Source organism: Phyllobates terribilis, unplaced genomic scaffold, assembly GCF_046119375.1.
Source record: "Phyllobates terribilis strain yellow unplaced genomic scaffold, ASM4611937v1 Scaffold_7__3_contigs__length_470593459, whole genome shotgun sequence".
NCBI classification, from domain to species: Eukaryota; Metazoa; Chordata; class Amphibia; order Anura; family Dendrobatidae; genus Phyllobates; species Phyllobates terribilis.
Genome location: NW_027362767.1, coordinates 451,441,998 through 451,459,905, shown reverse-complemented (window position 1 = coordinate 451,459,905; position 17,908 = coordinate 451,441,998). Strand labels below are relative to the sequence as shown.

Here is a 17,908-nt window from a genome sequence, read left to right as displayed (position 1 = left end):
ACGTCTTCAATTCCCATCATCCCTCAGGACAGTTCGGATTTCACCTTTCTTTGTGTAGTGACGACCTTTCACAAAATTCTTCATTGTTGAATTGGATACATGATGGAATAGAGGAGTAAAGTGTAAATAAACGACACATTGTTACACACGTTCCCTCGTTCCGATGCCGGTCTTTGCTTCTGGTTGGGCGACATCTTCATCCTTTTTATCATAAAAGCTTCCAATTCTGTAAAAGTGACGCGTCCCGAGCCGGTGCTGGCTCCCATGGCTCCAGCTGTGGAGTGACGCATTCTGAGCCGGCGCAGGCTCCCATGGCTCCGGCCGTGGAGTGACGCGTCCTGAGCCGGTGCTGGCTCCCATGGCTCCGGCCGTGGAGTGACGCGTCCCGAGCCGGCGCTGGCTCCCATGGCTCCGGCCGTGGAGTGACACGTCCCGAGCCGGCGCAGGCTCCCATGGCTCCGGCCTTGGAGTGACGCGTCCTGAGGCGGCGCAGGCTCCCATGGCTCCGGCCGTGGAGTGACGCGTTCCGAGCCGGCGCAGGCTCCCATGGCTCCGGCTGTGGAGTGACGCGTTCTGAGCCGGCGCTGGCTCTCATGGCTTCGGCTGTGGAGTGACGCGTTCTGAGCCAGCGCATGCTCCCATGGCTCCGGCCGTGGAGTGACGCGTCCCGAGCCGGTGCTGGCTCCCATGGCTCCGGCCGTGGAGTGACGCGTCCCGAGCCGGCGCTGGCTCCCATGGCTCCGGCCGTGGAGTGACGCGTCCCGAGGCGGTGCAGGCTCCCATGGCTCCGGCCGTGGAGTGACGCGTCCCGAGTCGGCGCTGGCTCCTATGGCTCCGGCCGTGGAGTGACGCGTTCCGAGCCGGCGCTGGCTCCCATGGCTCCGGCCGTGGAGTGACGCGTTCTGAGCCGGCGCTGGCTCCCATGGCTTCATCAGTTCTGGATGTGGAGAAGCAGCGGATCTGGATGTGGAGAATGATCCCTGGATCGGCGTCTGAGATCACTGCTGAGGTCCAACGAACACAAAATCTCTGATTGGCCAAGGGACCCCAATATCCGATCCCCCAAACACAGAACGTCTATTGTAACGCATCAGGAGTCGATTGTATCTCATCCAATCTCTGATTGCTCCTGTGTCTGCTATCTTTGCATAGAAATGCTGGCTGTTGTAATGAGCCGCTATTAACCCTTCTCTGTGTGTTTCTCTCCAGGCAGCGAGCTGTGCAGCCCTTTATATAGTAATAGAGACAGCATCAATATGGAGAACCTCTCTCCTCCCTATACCGGTCCATTCTGTGGAAAAGCAAAAGTCCATACAGACTTCACACCAAGTCCTTATGAAAAGGATTCCCTGAAGCTCAGAGTAAGAATGCCGCTGTAACCTGCGCCAGAGAGAATAAGAAGTAATATGGTGGATGTTAGAATATCGCACGTGGACTCCTTCTCTTATAGGGTCACTCACTTGCATTTAGATTTGTAAAAATATCAACCTGGGTCATGAAGGAAACAAGACTACTAATGACTGAATGCCGTCTATTACTGCAGGAGACCAGATAGGCAGGATGCACACATCCACTAGGATGATGGAGAGTGTTGTGTCCTTGGCAGGACGGAGCGGTGCCCCCCTTCCCCACGTCTCTGGACACCATAGACACTATAGTCGCCTGTAAGGAGAATCCTCATTCTATAAGGCAATTTTTCAGTGCAGCAATACACTAAATCCCACTCCTGCTGCGCTGTTCCTATGTCGGGGTTATAGGGTTTAAATAACTCCAATTTGGGAGAGATTATGAGCGTAATAAAATGAGCCGTGTCACCTGCTTGATTGGGAGCGGGATTCCATGTCAGCCCCTTTTAATTGACACAAAGAGACAATTTCATCATTTGCATTTTTTAAGTTACTTTTCTACTTTTTTATGTCTTTGTATTTATTGATATTTTTTGTGCCAAATTCTCCAAAACACACAGTGCACTGAGTTTGTGAATTTTGAGCAGAATAAAAAAATAATTGTGCAAAACTTTCGGGGGGAAAGAGGGGGGGGGGAAAGAGGGGGGGGGGAAAGAGGGGGGGGGAAAGAGGGGGGGGGGAAAGAGAAGGGGGAGAAAGAAGGGGGAGAAAGAAGGGGGAGAAAGAAGGGGGAGAAAGAAGGGGGAGAAAGAAGGGGGAGAAAGAAGGGGGAGAAAGAAGGGGGAGAAAGAAGGGGGAGAAAGAAGGGGGAGAAAGAAGGGGGAGAAAGAAGGGGGAGAAAGAGGGGGAGAAAGAGGGGGAGAAAGAGGGGGAGAAAGAGGGGGAGAAAGAGGGGGAGAAAGAGGGGGAAGAGGAGGAGGGGAAGAGGGGGAAGAGGGGGAGGAGGAGGAGGAGGAGGGGAAGAGGAGGAGGAGGAGGGGAAGAGGAGGAGGGGAAGAGGAGGAGGAGGAGGGGAAGAGGAGGAGGAGGAGGAGGGGAAGAGGAGGAGGAGGAGGGGAAGAGGAGGAGGAGGAGGGGAAGAGGAGGAGGAGGAGGGGAAGAGGAGGAGGAGGAGGGGAAGAAGAGGAGGAGGAGGAGGGGAAGAAGAGGAGGAGGAGGAGGGGAAGAAGAGGAGGAGGAGGAGGGGAAGAGGAGGAGGAGGAGGAGGAGAGGAAGAGGAGGAGGAGGAGGAGAGGAAGAGGAGGAGGAGGAGGGAAGAGGAGGAGGAGGAGGGGAAGAGGAGGAGGAGGAGGGGAAGAGGAGGAGGAGGAGGGAAGAGGAGGAGGAGGAGGGGAGGAGGAGAGGAGGGAGGAGGAGGAGGAGGGGAAGGAGGAGGAGGGGAAGAGGAGGAGGAGGGGAAGAGGAAGAGGAGAGGAAGAGGAGGGAAGAGGAAGAGGAGGGGAAGAGGAAGAGGAGGGGAAGAGGAAGAGGAGGGAAGAGGAAGAGGAGGGGAAGAGGAGAGGAGGGAGGAGGAAGAGGAGGGAAGGGAAGAGGAGGAAGGGAGAGGAGGGAAGAGGAAGAGGAGGGGAAGAGGAAGAGGAGGGGAAGAGGAAGAGGAGGGGGAGGGGGAGGGAGGAGGAGGAGGAGGGGGAGGGGAAGAGGAGGAGGGGAAGGGGAGAGGAGGAGGGGAAGAGGAGGAGGAGGGGAAGAGGAGGAGGAGGGGGGGAAGGAGGAGGAGGAGGGGAGGAGGGAAGAGGAGGAGGGGGAAGAGGAGGAGGAAGAGGGGAAGAGGAGGAGGAGGGGGAGGGGAAGCGCGCGCTGCTGGGAACATTGGTTCAAAAAATGTTGTGACTTTTTAAATAGTCCAAATTGATGATCAGCTGATAACATCTAAAACCTCAACACCCCGTTCCCCACAAATAATAATAAAAAAAGGACACATATAAAATAGACTTTAGGAAAAGTAGAAATTAAGAGAAGAATTTGGTGCAAATGAAAAATATTTGTAAAACAACAAAAACTTGACAAAAAAAAAAAGAGTAAACGCAACAATGAATCGGGCTCAAAGTCCTTGTCAAAGAATTTGGCAGAGACGGGAGGGGTTCAGGAGAATCAGCCAAGAAGGAGTAAGTCAGGGAAGGAGGTGGGAACGATAAGTAGGGACGGTAGGGGGCAGCTGTGTGTACCTCACCCATGGTGTAACCCGTTCATGCAGAGGCTCGGTGCTGGTTCTTGAGAGATCTTATCACATTAATGGACCGGACTGATTTGTCTTTTATGGTCTTTCAGGTGGGAGACATCATCGAGATAATTGAGAAACCGCCGTTGGCACCTGGACAGGAATGCTAAAGAACAAGGTGGGATCCTTCAAGTTCATCTATGTTGATATTCTTCCCGAAGAAATTGTTCACCCAAAAAGAGTCCGGACACATTGTCGGAGCAAAAATCCCAGCCGAAGAGTCTACAGGAACTGCTGGAAAGGATTAACATGCAGGTCAGACTTTACCTCCTCTCTGCTGTTTTTAGGGGTGATGAATCAGTGGTGATGGGCATGGTCGGTGTTCGTCCCACCCATTGCACCTTGCTGAACACCAGAATGGAGGAATTCTGTCCCTCGTCCTCTGCTGGTCATAAAACCACGTCCAGGAGAAGTTGAATGGCCGCCCACCTCTGCATCTACATCTAGGATAGCAGAGCATAGAGCATATCTTGGGTAACTTCTTATCTTCTGTACCATAGACTTGGAGGGGAATGGCAGGGTGCACAAGCATCCCGATAACCCATTCACCTCTCCCTTGCTGCAGTCTTGTGGCCCCCCGCTATGGTGATCAGTCTGGGTCCCACCAGTCACATCCACACCGATCTAAGAGTCCAGTGGACAGATGATCACTTGCGCAGTCTGGAATATTCCTTTAAGTTTGTGTTACCCTTTAAAAGAAATGTTCATATGCGCAAAGGGAAGAATAGAAGAAAGTGTGGTCCATACCAGGAATCCAAATGGGGGTCCCCCTTCTAATGGTTTTGGCCATAACTCAACATTACCATATATCAGGATGTTACCTTTTGGCTATTGTGGCACGGAAGGAGATGCAGGGCCAAAAGTGTAAGGGCTTGTTGGAGATTAGGAGCTCTTTCTTCATGGGCCCTATAGGTTTGGAGCCACTTGAGACATCAGTTTTCAGGACCCTTCTGTTGTTTTATGGGATTGCATTGCCCGCTGCTCTTTTTTGTTGGTTCATGTATGGTGGAGTTGGTCTCCCCCACTAACTATCACCGTGCTGCTGTATCTGTCCGACCTCCCATAGACAGGTATTGCTTCGTCTCTAGGATTATCATCTTGTTTTTATTAACAGGAACATATTGCAACCCTCATGCTCAACGGCTACCAGACGACTGAAGACTTTAAGGATCTGACGGAGAGTCATCTACTGGAGCTGAATATAACGGACCCGCAGCACGTCGTCAAGCTCCTCACCGCCGCTGAATTCCTGCTGGACTATGACAGTAAGGAAACATTATGTGACGCGCGTAGGGGAGCAGCACGAGATCTTGTAAGGTCCTGCTCCTGGAGGAAACAATGGGGTGGACGCAAAGAGGGAGGAGGACAGGACCTAGAGTGATGAAGGGTCCAGAGGCCGGATGGGGTTAGGGGTCCATTCTGGTATCACTAGCCGTAAGGTGGCCAGAATGATGAGTTAACAATGCCCCCTGTGTTGCCAGAACTATCGGTCAGATTCCTGAAAGAAAGAGTAATCACTGTAGGTCAGAGTAGATATTAGTAATATGTTTTGGAGGTCGCGCTTTTTTTTTTTTTATGTACGATGACAACCTTGCAGTATAAGAGCAGGAGCTTAGATATCATTAAAGCAGCCCTCCTCCTCCTCCTCCTCCCATCAAAGGTTTTACCTTAATATATTGCAGTCATCATATTATACAGCACTGTGCACTTACAATTGCTCATTTTGCCTTTCTACCCAGATAATTCTTCTCTTTTCTCTGCTCTATGTAGAAGCTGGAAGTCTCTTTCCTGCATTTATCATCCTCCTCTTCAACACCGTTTCCACCCAGTAAAACCCCCATCGTACGTCTTATGTCACAGCAATTGTAAAACCGCAGCTCTGATGCATGAGGCCCCTTAATGGGTGCAAAAAAGAAAGAGAATTATTGACGATTAAGGGGCTAAAGGGATGGAAATTCTCAGGAATACTAATTATTTTCCTAGAAGAAACTGAATCTGAAGGATTAGAAACTTTCTTTACACGCCTTGCCTCTTGACTGATAATTTGTTTCTTGCAGCCGGCAGCGAACATGAAGAGGTAGCGGAGACATCATCCGTGAGTCAAGACGGTCACCTTCCCCGAGACTCGGGCTGTTACGAGGGACCGGAGAACCTGGAGAACAGCCGAGATGAGTCCGACATCAACAGCACAGAGCAGAACTTTCAAGGATTGTCCTTAGATGACTCTATTATCAAGAAGCATACGGAGACCGAGCAGCCGGCAGAAGTCACCAGCCAAGACGGATGATACCTGCCACCAGGAGCTTGTAGACAACCACAGAGAGATCAAAGAGCGAAGAAACATCAAGGAAAAATAGTTTGGTTCCGAGGAGACGAAACTCTCGGATGTGAAGACCAAACAGCGTTCACCGAATGTGATTCAAATCGTTGTGTCGACTCTTATAGGTTTTATTTTTGATATTGTTGTGGATGTTTTTGTACTGACTGTTCCTGGTCCTGCGGTTCTGCTCACATGAAGTAAAACCTCTCTAGGAAGAAACTCTTGTGTGACCGCTGCAGCCAGTCACTGACCACAGAAGCCATGCTGAAATGTACAAGGAAAGCCAGTCATGAATGATGTATGTGATGACATGGCTGCAGGACCGGCAGGGACCACTAAGTGCTGGAGTGACTGAGGGTGGGGGAGGGGGTTATTATAATGTCTAATTTTAAAGTTTTAACTCATTTGTTGCCATTACCGCATTTTTTTTTTAAATCTTGGATAACCCCATTAATGTTATCCTGTATCAAGCAAAAGCTTGTGAGATCTCCATCACGGAGGTCACTTCACCACCGGTAGTCATGGACTTTTCTGAAATATCCTCGCCGAGATCACACACCTTCACACTCGTATTAATGAACGAAGGTTCTAGTTTTTCCTATCTAAAGAGACATTGCATAAAATATCCCCCAAAAAAAAAAATTAACTCTGTCAATCTCATTTGCTTCCAAAAGTCCAAAGAACATCATTATCCAATTTACCAAAATTTCTTGGAATTTGAAGAACGTGATCCAATGTCTGATGGGTTTTACTGTTTGGTCAATTTTGATTCACCATGAAAAGGATCTGAAAGCCAAAAGACACAGGGGACGTAGACTGCCGAGACCCCAGAGCAGGGCTGAAGACTAGACCACCCGCCATCCACAATATAACCTTTGCAGGTAGAAGATTAGACATTTCTTCTGAGGTTTTTCCTTTCTTTCTTCTGAGGTTTTTCCTTTCTTATCAGACATATTTCATTTCTTCTACATACAGATACATTGTATATTCACAAACGTTCTGCAGACGTTGTACAAAGTCAGTGAATTGTTACTTTCTATTTCTACCTAAGAATAAAGACAATGATGATGTTTTCCGAGTCTTCTGTATCATGTTGCCTTCTGATTCACATTATGTCGATGTATCTGTCAGTTCTCCATCCAGTAGAAGACGACGGCTGAAGTGATTTATCGGATATGGACTCAGTCTCTAAAAATCACATTGTGGTTGTAGAGCGGATCACAAACCAACATGTGGGATCTACATTCTGGGTGGATCCTTGTACCAGATCCTAGATATTGTATGTATCACAGTTACATGAATTGTGACGACCACTGTCATTTGAACTGTGTCTATATGTATTACGTCTGGAGTAATTAACACTTCATTGACTTACTGTCCACCACTTCTGGTTCTTTAGGCAATACCATTATAGATTTATGATCCTCCTCATTGCTGTTCTCTACTATTCGAGCAAGTGAGGAATCCGGGAGATTTAGTTACACATTAGGACCTGGTGCCCTTTTGGGTCTTTTTGCTGTAGTTTCATCGGTAGCACTTTTTCCGTACCGGCCTATGCACAGTATAATATAGATATTAAGAGAAAAGTTTGCCTGCATTTTTTTAGTGTGTATACATTTTTATAAATATATATATATATATATACTTACACATATATGCACATACATCTATTTATGCACACACTAGAAAGAGTACAAACACTTTAAAAAAAAAAATAAAAAAAAATTGCCCCTTCTTTTTTTCTGAAAACTAAGAAGAGAAACTCTGCACAATTGTGACACAATTTGCCCCATAAAGAAACCATAGCCTTTTTTCCAGTCTTATGCTCTTGGAGTCCTCTTCAGGCTACTTTGTAACCAGTTATCACCCATGAGACACAGAATAACGGAGCCGCACACGTTTTTTAGCCATTTCTTTATTCAGTCAATAAAATAGCTTTTTGCTGTTATCGCAGGATGGGATTCCGGATTACGGCCAGTAGCGGTTTTTGCACGGGGTGAATATTACGTATGAGCCCTTATCCTTTCAGGTCACGACGCAGTGAACGGACGGGGGTGGTACGGCGGGAAATGCAATCAATGATGGCGCCTCACACGCCTCCATCCCCCCCCCCCCCCCAAAAGATGCAGGAGGGAACCTGAACAAAAGTGCTCCATAAATGTTCAAGATCAACTCATGGAACAAAATACCTGAGAGAAGGAACAAAAACCAACGCTTCCCACCAGCAGGAATCAGAGTCTCGCTGGGGCCCGGGGGTCCTGCACGTTCAGCGTGTGCAGTCAGGGGGGGGGGGTCAGAATACAGATTGTATCAGTTTTCGATGCATACAACACGATAAATGGCGATACCATGACGATTTCACACATTGGTGGATGTCGGGAGCAGGGGCGGTCTACCGGCTGTCTCTAATGGGCAGGATAGGTAACTAGAAAGCATCTTTACTTTATATCGGCCGTAGTCACACAGTCCGATCTGTCATAATGACCCGTCCACCTCTGAACACCATCCAGATCCTCAGTGTATCCTACTCCAGAGCTGCATTCACAGTTCTGCAGCTTCGAAGCAGAAGTCTAAATACCTGCTCGTTCAGTGTCTGGAAAGAGTCATCTTCACACCAGTCTTCATATAGTGATCAGAAGAGGGAAAATTAAAGTGTCCGACCCCCATCTCGAAAAACTGTGAATTCAGCTCTGGAGTAAAAGCATATGGTGCAACTCCGGTTATGTAATGCATGTGGAAAAGCCTAACTTTTTTATATCTAATGGCACAATGTTAAGATGTGAACGTTCCTCATAACGAGACTCCAGCTTTACCTATCCAATGACATGTTGGAAGAGAACGCCGATTAAAATCTATAAGCCGGTCATAGCCACGAGATAATTATCTGCAGATCAGTGGCAGATGTGTCTATGGGCAGAGTACTGAATAATGAGGATCAATCCAGTGTAACAGCAGGCTACCCCCAGTGGTTACAGTGTAGGGTCAATTCTCCAGCATAACCCGACCTCTGGTACGAGAAGATACATTGTAGCAGTGCAGCTCTGCTTAACACACTGCAATCATTGCCATAACCCAACCTCTCCTATGAGAAGATACATTGTAGCAGTGCAGCTCTGCTTTACACACCGCAATCATTGCCATAACCCGACCTCTCCTATGAGAAGATAAGCAGAGCTACATTGTAGCAGTGTAACACACCGCAATCATTGCCATAACCCGACAGCTCGTGTGAGAAGATACATTGTAGCAGTGCAGCTCTGCTTTACACACTCAATCATTGCCATAACCCGACAGCTCGTGTGAGAAGATACATTGTAGCAGTGCAGCTCTGCTTAACACACTGCAATCATTGCCATAACCCAACCTCTCCTATGAGAAGATACATTGTAGCAGTGCAGCTCTGCTTAACACACCGCAATCATTGCCATAACCCAACCTCTCCTATGAGAAGATACATTGTAGCAGTGCAGCTCTGCTTAACACACCGCGATCATCGCCATAACCCAACCTCTCGTGTGAGAAGATACATTGTAGCAGTGCAGCTCTCCTTTACACTTTGCGAACATCGCCATAACCCGACCACTCGTGCGAGAAGATACATTGTAGCAGTGCAGCTCTGCTGTTACAGACTGCGATCATCGCCATAACCCGACCGCTTGTGTGAGAAGATACATTGTAGCAGTGCAGCTCTGCTGTTACAAACCGCGATCATCGCCATAACCCAACCTCTCGTGTGAGAAGATACATTGTAGCAGTGCAGCTCTCCTTTACACTTTGCGATCATCGCCATAACCCGACCTCTCGTGCGAGAAGATACATTGTAGCAGTGCAGCTCTGCTTTACACACCGCAATCATCGCACTCTCTACAAGTGCGTGAAACAAGCATAAAGGATTAAATGCGCCCTTGATATGGCGCCCTGGTCCTAAAGAGTCAAGGACAGACCTTTCTCCAGATTTAAGGGAATTATGGCAACTGGATATTTTCAAAAGCCTCCTAAAGTGCAGATTGGGGAAGAGGGGTCTAGACATCCACATTTTTTTAATCCTTCCCAGCCGTTCATAAATGGTCAAAAGACGCCTCCCTGCAGCCCTGACCGCAAAAGAAAAGCAGGAAGAGTCCAATGTCCTCAACCCTGGGGGCTGCGATGGCCAATTCTGGGGGTGCAAACGTCATATATATTCTGCAGCTTTTTATGGGATTTTCACGACTGATGCAAAACACAAGGATGAATGAAAAAAAAAAAAAGAAATGCAAGTGAAATAATGAACGGATGATCTGGAGGATCGATATGAGGGAGGTGAATCGGTGCCATGATGTAGAGAAGTCGCCACAAGGGTCCGGAGCGGGGGACGCTTTACTGCACAGTCCAATAATCTACATGGAGGTCTCAGGGAGAACGGCTGCCTCTCCCCAAATTAAATATCAGAGCCGGTTTTATTTTTGTAGTCACCGAAAATCAATAGGAAGCAACATAATTCTGAAATACTCGTCAGGTGTCCATGAACGTTCTCTAGCGGGGGTCCAAAGAAAAAAAAAAAGGGAAAAGAAAATGAAAATAAAAGACGACAAAAACAAACATATAAACAAATAAATAACTTAAACAATTCTTCCATTATTCCACACTTCGTATAGTCCTAGGATACATTTTGTTGCACTTCAGACCTTACAAAATGTCTATTAAAATGAAACCGGTGTAGAGACACGGCGGCTCCTCGGCGTTCGGTGATCACTAAACCAAACATCTACGGTCCGGAAATGAATGAGCTGGAGAAGAATGACCTGACGCCAGGACTGGTGAGTGGAGCGGGGGGTGGGCCCTGTGCGTGGACTACTGATGATCGGGGTCTTCAGAATCAGATCATAGTCACAAATCCTCCGGGAAGAGGTGCAGACAGATCTCGGCTTTACCAGAAGCTTCGTCCTTCCAGTCTTAGGCAAATTAAGTAAAAAGCAATGCATATTATTTAGGTCAGGTGCCAATCACATGACACATACTTGCCCCTATAAGACGGTCCCGTTAATGTCCGGCTTCGGCCATATTGTCCACTGTTCGTCCAGGGGGTGCATAATACGATTGTAGGAACAGTTTGAAGAACCAGCTCCCGTGGCGGCGGAGACTTGACGCTGTGCTGCGGCGGGCGGCTTGGCACCCCGCCGCGCTCTCGCAGGTAATGTCATTGGCGGGTTTCACTAGCACCGGAAGTCTGTTTTGTTGGGTTTTTATTATTATTATTATTCCATTGAGCGCTTTTTCCCCAGACTGATTAGGATGAATCTTCATCTCACGAGACGTCACCTCCCGAATTAACACAAGCAAATACTAAAGAAAAATGGCGTCGACGGCCAGCGGCTGCTTCCACGGATCGGTCACATTATTCTTCCTTCAGTGAGAGATTTCCCGGGGCATCTACTTCTCCGTCTCCTGATTGCAGTCTGATTCTTTGGGGATCTGAACGGCCATTTCCAGGGCGTTGGCATCTGTATGCCCGTCCGGTGCCGAGGGCTTTACTGGGGCTTCACTGGGCATCAAGGGAGCCGAGGAAACCTAAGAAGATAGGAGCCAAGATGTCAGCCAAGGTGTACAACCTGCACTATATAATGATTTACCGCTGCTATAACCTGGGCATCCTCTGTATATAATTATACATGTACAGCTGGTATAACCTTGGCATGTCTTGTATATAATTTATATGAGATGCCCAGGTTATACCAGCTGTACATATATAATTATATACAGGAGATGCCCAGGTTATGCCAGCTGCACATATATAATTATATACAGGAGAGGCCCAGGTTATGCCAGCTGTACATATATAATATACAGGAGATGCCCAGGTTATACCAGCTGTACATATATAATTATATACAGGAGATGCCCAGGTTATACCAGCTGTACATATATAATTATATTCAGGAGATGCCCAGGTTATACCGGCTGTGCATATATAATTATATACAGAAGACACCCAGGTTACACCAGCTGTACATGTATAATTATATACAGGAGACGCCCAGGTTATACCAGCTGTACATGTATAATTATATACAGGAGACGCCCAGGTTATACCAGCTGTACATGTATAATTATATACAGGAGACGCCCAGGTTATACCAGCTGTACATGTATAATTATATACAGGAGACGCCCAGGTTATGCCAGCTGCACATATATAATTATATACAGGAGACGCCCAGGTTATACCGGCTGCACATATATAATATACAGGAGATGCCCAGGTTATACCGGCTGTACATCTATAATTATATACAGGAGAGGCCCAGGTTATACCAGCTGTACATATATAATTATATACAGGAGACGCCCAGGTTATACCGGCTGCACATATATAATATACAGGAGATGCCCAGGTTATACCGGCTGTACATGTATAATTATATACAGGAGATGCCCAGGTTATACCAGCTGTACATGTATAATTATATACAGGAGAGGCCCAGGTTATGCCAGCTGCACATATATAATTATATACAGGATATGCCCAGGTTATACCAGCTGTACATATATAATTATATACAGGATATGCCCAGGTTATACCGGCTGTACATATATAATTATATACAGGAGAGGCCCAGGTTATGCCAGCTGCACATATATAATTATATACAGGAGACGCCCAGGTTATACCGGCTGTACATATATAATTATATACAGGAGAGGCCCAGGTTATGCCAGCTGCACATATATAATATACAGGAGATGCCCAGGTTATACCGGCTGTACATATATAATTATATACAGGAGACGCCCAGGTTATAACCAGCTGTACATATATAATTATATACAGGAGACGCCCAGGTTATACCAGCTGTACATGTATAATTATATTCAGGAGACGCCCAGGTTATACCAGCTGTACATGTATAATTATATTCAGGAGATGCCCAGGTTATACCAGCTGTACATGTATAATTATATTCAGGAGATGCCCAGGTTATACCGGCTGTACATATATAATTATATACAGGAGACGCCCAGGTTATAACCAGCTGTACATATATAATTATATACAGGAGACGCCCAGGTTATACCAGCTGTACATGTATAATTATATTCAGGAGACGCCCAGGTTATACCAGCTGTACATATATAATTATATACAGGAGATGCCCAGGTTATACCAGCTGTACATATATAATTATATACAGGATATGCCCAGGTTATACCAGCTGTACATATATAATTATATACAGGATATGCCCAGGTTATACCGGCTGTACATATATAATTATATACAGGATATGCCCAGGTTATACCGGCTGTACATATATAATTATATACAGGAGAGGCCCAGGTTATGCCAGCTGCACATATATAATTATATACAGGATATGCCCAGGTTATACCAGCTGTACATATATAATTATATACAGGATATGCCCAGGTTATACCGGCTGTACATATATAATTATATACAGGAGAGGCCCAGGTTATGCCAGCTGTACATATATAATATACAGGAGATGCCCAGGTTATACCAGCTGTACATGTATAATTATATTCAGGAGACGCCCATGTTATACCAGCTGTACATGTATAATTATATTCAGGAGACGCCCATGTTATACCAGCTGTACATGTATAATTATATACAGGAGACGCCCAGGTTATACCAGCTGTACATGTATAATTATATACAGGAGACGCCCAGGTTATACCAGCTGTACATGTATAATTATATACAGGAGACGCCCAGGTTATACCAGCTGTACATATATAATTATATACAGGAGACGCCCAGGTTACACCAGCTGTACATATATAATTATATACAGGAGACGCCCAGGTTACACCAGCTGTACATGTATAATTATATACAGGAGATGCCCAGGTTACACCAGCTGTACATATATAATTATATACAGGAGACGCCCAGGTTATAACCAGCTGTACATATATAATTATATACAGGAGAGGCCCAGGTTATACCAGCTGTACATATATAATTATATACAAGAGATACCCAGGTTATAGCAGCTGTACATATATAATTATATACAAGAGATACCCAGGTTATACCAGCTGTACATATATAATTATATACAGGAGACGCCCAGGTTATAGCGGCTGTACATATCTATATAATCATCTTATCCCGTCTGTCTGTCTGTCCTGGAAATCCCGTGTTGCTCATTGGTCCGGCAGTGGCCAATCAGCGCCGCGGGATTTCTGAAAAAAGTTGGCGGCCGTTAGCGGCTCATCTGTGGGACGGAGCTCAGCGGCGATGCAGCCGGGAGATGAGCGGCGCGAGGCGCTCATCTCCTGGCCGGTAGCAGCGGAAGGACCGCCGGAAGGGAGGACCGGGGAGCGGCGCTGCGGGTCGGGATACTTCTGCTGCGAGCGCCCGCTCATGTCCCGGGTTCTCGCAGCAGAAGTACTCGCACAGGCAGCGCCGCTCCCCGGTCCTCACCAAGACGATTTGATGATTGGTCGCGGTCTTCGGACCCGACCAATCACTGATCTTACCGCAAAAGTTAAACACCGCTGTGCTGATTGGTCGCGGGCAGCGTCCGCGACCAATCACCGATTTGGGCGACACATTTAAATATCGGCCGCGACCAATCACTGATCTTGCCGCAAAAGTTAAACACTACTGTGCTGATTGGTCGCGGCCGATATTTAAATTTGGCGCCCAAATCGGTGATTGGTCGCGTGCAGCGTCCGCGAACAATCAGCACAGTAGTGTTTAACTTTTGCGGCAAGATCAGTGATTGGTCGCGGGCCAAGACCGCGACCAATCACCGATTTGTGCGGCACATTTAAATAGCGGCCGCGACCAATTGGATGTCAGCGCCGCTCCCCGGTCCTCCCTTCACACCCTAGCCGCATGGATGTCAGCGGCGCTGCCTGTGCGGATACTTCCGCTGCGAGAACCCGGGACATGAGCGGGCGCTCGCAGCAGACGTATCCTGACCCGCAGCGCCGCTCCCCGGTCCTCCCTTCACACCCTAGCCGCTGATGTCCCCACAGTATCCGCATGGTGTTACAAAGGTCCGGACATTTGTGTTAAAAATCGCTGATTGGTTGCTGGCGCTGCCCGCGACCAATCACCGATCTTGGCGCCACATTTAAACACCGCTGTGCTGATTGGTCACGGCCGCTATTTAAATGTTGCGCCCAAATCGGTGATTGGTCGCGGTCTTGGCCTGCGACCAATCACTGATCTTGCCGCAAAAGTTAAACACTACTGTGCTGATTGGTTGCGGACGCTGCCCGCAACCAATCACCGATTTGGGCGCCAAATTTAAATATCGGCCGCGACCAATCATCGATCTTGGCTCCACATTTAAACACCGCTGTGCTGATTGGTCGCGGACGCTATTTAAATGTGGCGCCAAAATCGGTGATTGGTCGCGGCCGATATTAATATTTGGCACCCAAATCGGTGATTGGTCGCGGGCAGCGCCAGCGACCAATAAGTGACTTTTAACACAAATGTCCGGACCTTTGTAACACCATGCGGATACTGTGGGGACATCAGCGGCTAGCGTGTCAAGGGAGGACCGGGGAGCGGCGATGCGGGTCGGGATACTTCTGCTGCGAGCAGTCGCTCATGTCCCGGCTTCTCGCAGCGGCGCTCCCCGGTCCTCACCAATACGATTCGCTGATTGGTCGCGCTCTCCGCCCGCGACCAATCACCGATCTTGCCACCACATTTGAACACTGCTGTGCTGATTGGTCGCGTCTGGAGTCCGCGACCAATCAGCGAGATTGGCGCCAAATTTAAACAACGCTATGATCTTCCGACGGCAAGTGTGAATGGAGGACTGAGGAGCGGCGCCGCCGGTCAGGACGCTTCAGCTGCGAGCAGCCGCTCATCTCCCAGCTGCTCGCAGCGGAAGTACCCGCACTGGCAGCGCCGCTCCCCGGTCCTCACTAATACGACGCTGATTGGTTGCGGCCGCCGGCCCCGACCAATCATCGATATGGGCGGCAAATTTAAACCCCGCTCTGCTGATTGGTCGTGGTTGCCGGCCTCGACCAATCAGCGATTTTGGCGCCAAATGTAAATATCGCTCTGCTGATTGTGCCCGGTCGGCCGCATACCTATTCTAGAATACCCGATGCGTTAGAATCGGGCCTCCATCTAGTATAATTATATACAGGCGATACCCAGGTTATACCAGCTGTCCATATATAATTATATACAGGAGATGCCCAGGTTATACCAGCTGTACATATATAATTATATACAGGAGATACCCATATTATACCAGCTGTACATATATAATTATATACTGAAGATGCCCAGGTTATACCAGCTGTACATATATAATTAAATACAGGAGATGCCCAGGTTATACCGGCTGTACATATATAATTATATACAGAATATACCCAGGTTATACCAGCTGTACATATATAATATACAGGAGACGCCCAGGTTATACCAGCTGTACATATATAATTATATACAGGAGATGCCCGGGTTATACCAGCTGTACATATATAATTATATACAGGAGATACCCAGGTTATATAGACTGTACATATATAATTATATACAGGAGATATCCAGGTTATACCGGCTGTACATATATAATATACAGGAGATGCCCAGGTTATACCGGCTGTACATATATAATTATACACAGGAGATGCCCAGGTTATACCGGCTGTACATATATAATATACAGGAGATGCCCAGGTTATACCAGCTGTACATATATAACTATATATACAGGAGACACCCAGGTTATACCAGCTGTACATATATAATTATATACAGAGGATGCCCGGGTTATACCAGCTGTACATATATAATTATATACAGGAGATACCCAGGTTATATAGACTGTACATATATAATTATATACAGGAGATATCCAGGTTATACCGGCTGTACATATATAATATACAGGAGATGCCCAGGTTATACCGGCTGTACATATATAATTATACACAGGAGATGCCCAGGTTATACCAGCTGTACATATATAATTATATACAGGAGATGCCCGGGTTATACCAGCTGTACATATATAATTATATACAGGAGATACCCAGGTTATATAGACTGTACATATATAATTATATACAGGAGATATCCAGGTTATACCGGCTGTACATATATAATATACAGGAGATGCCCAGGTTATACCGGCTGTACATATATAATATACAGGAGATGCCCAGGTTATACCAGCTGTACATATATAATTATACACAGGAGATGCCCAGGTTATACCAGCTGTACATATATAATTATACACAGGAGATATTCAGGTTATACCAGCTGTACATATATAATATACAGGAGATATCCAGGTTATACCAGCTGTACATATATAATTATACACAGGAGATATTCAGGTTATACCAGCTGTACATATATAATTATACACAGGAGATATTCAGGTTATACCAGCTGTACATATATAATTATATACAGGAGATGCCCAGGTTATACCAGCTGTACATATATAATTATACACAGGAGATATTCAGGTTATACCAGCTGTACATATATAATTATACACAGGAGATATTCAGGTTATACCAGCTGTACATATATAATTATATACAGGAGATGCCCAGGTTATACCAGCTGTACATATATAATTATACACAGGAGATATTCAGGTTATACCAGCTGTACATATATAATTATACACAGGAGATGCCCAGGTTATACCGGCTGTACATATATAATTATACACAGGAGATGCCCAGGTTATACCAGCTGTACATATATAATTATACACAGGAGATATTCAGGTTATACCAGCTGTACATATATAATATACAGGAGATATTCAGGTTATACCAGCTGTACATATATAATTATACACAGGAGATATTCAGGTTATACCAGCTGTACATATATAATTATATACAGAGGATGCCCGGGTTATACCAGCTGTACATATATAATTATATACAGGAGATACCCAGGTTATATAGACTGTACATATATAATTATATACAGGAGATATCCAGGTT

At 46.5% G+C, this 17,908-nt stretch overlaps 2 protein-coding genes across 3 annotated transcripts in view; one reads left to right on the top strand and one right to left on the bottom strand.

Annotated features, from left to right (window-relative positions):
• The window catches only part of SASH3 (SAM and SH3 domain containing 3), a 147,633-nt gene extending 140,676 nt beyond the window's left edge, over positions 1-6,957 (top strand). Inside the window, 6 exon segments of the mRNA XM_073638059.1 lie at positions 1,210-1,361; positions 3,675-3,708; positions 3,711-3,827; positions 3,830-3,879; positions 4,739-4,889; positions 5,682-6,957. Of these exon segments, the coding sequence (XP_073494160.1) occupies positions 1,210-1,361; positions 3,675-3,708; positions 3,711-3,827; positions 3,830-3,879; positions 4,739-4,889; positions 5,682-5,911 (734 nt within the window). The 3' untranslated portion in view covers positions 5,912-6,957.
• Positions 6,958-8,958: 2,001 nt separating this feature from the next.
• Positions 8,959-17,908, bottom strand: part of ZDHHC9 (zDHHC palmitoyltransferase 9) — a 55,267-nt gene continuing 46,317 nt past the window's right edge. For both annotated transcript variants that reach the window (XM_073642183.1, XM_073642184.1), the window contains exon 10: positions 8,959-11,491. In XM_073642183.1, the coding sequence (XP_073498284.1) occupies positions 11,354-11,491 (138 nt within the window). In that variant the 3' untranslated portion in view covers positions 8,959-11,353. The remainder of the gene's footprint in view (positions 11,492-17,908) is intronic.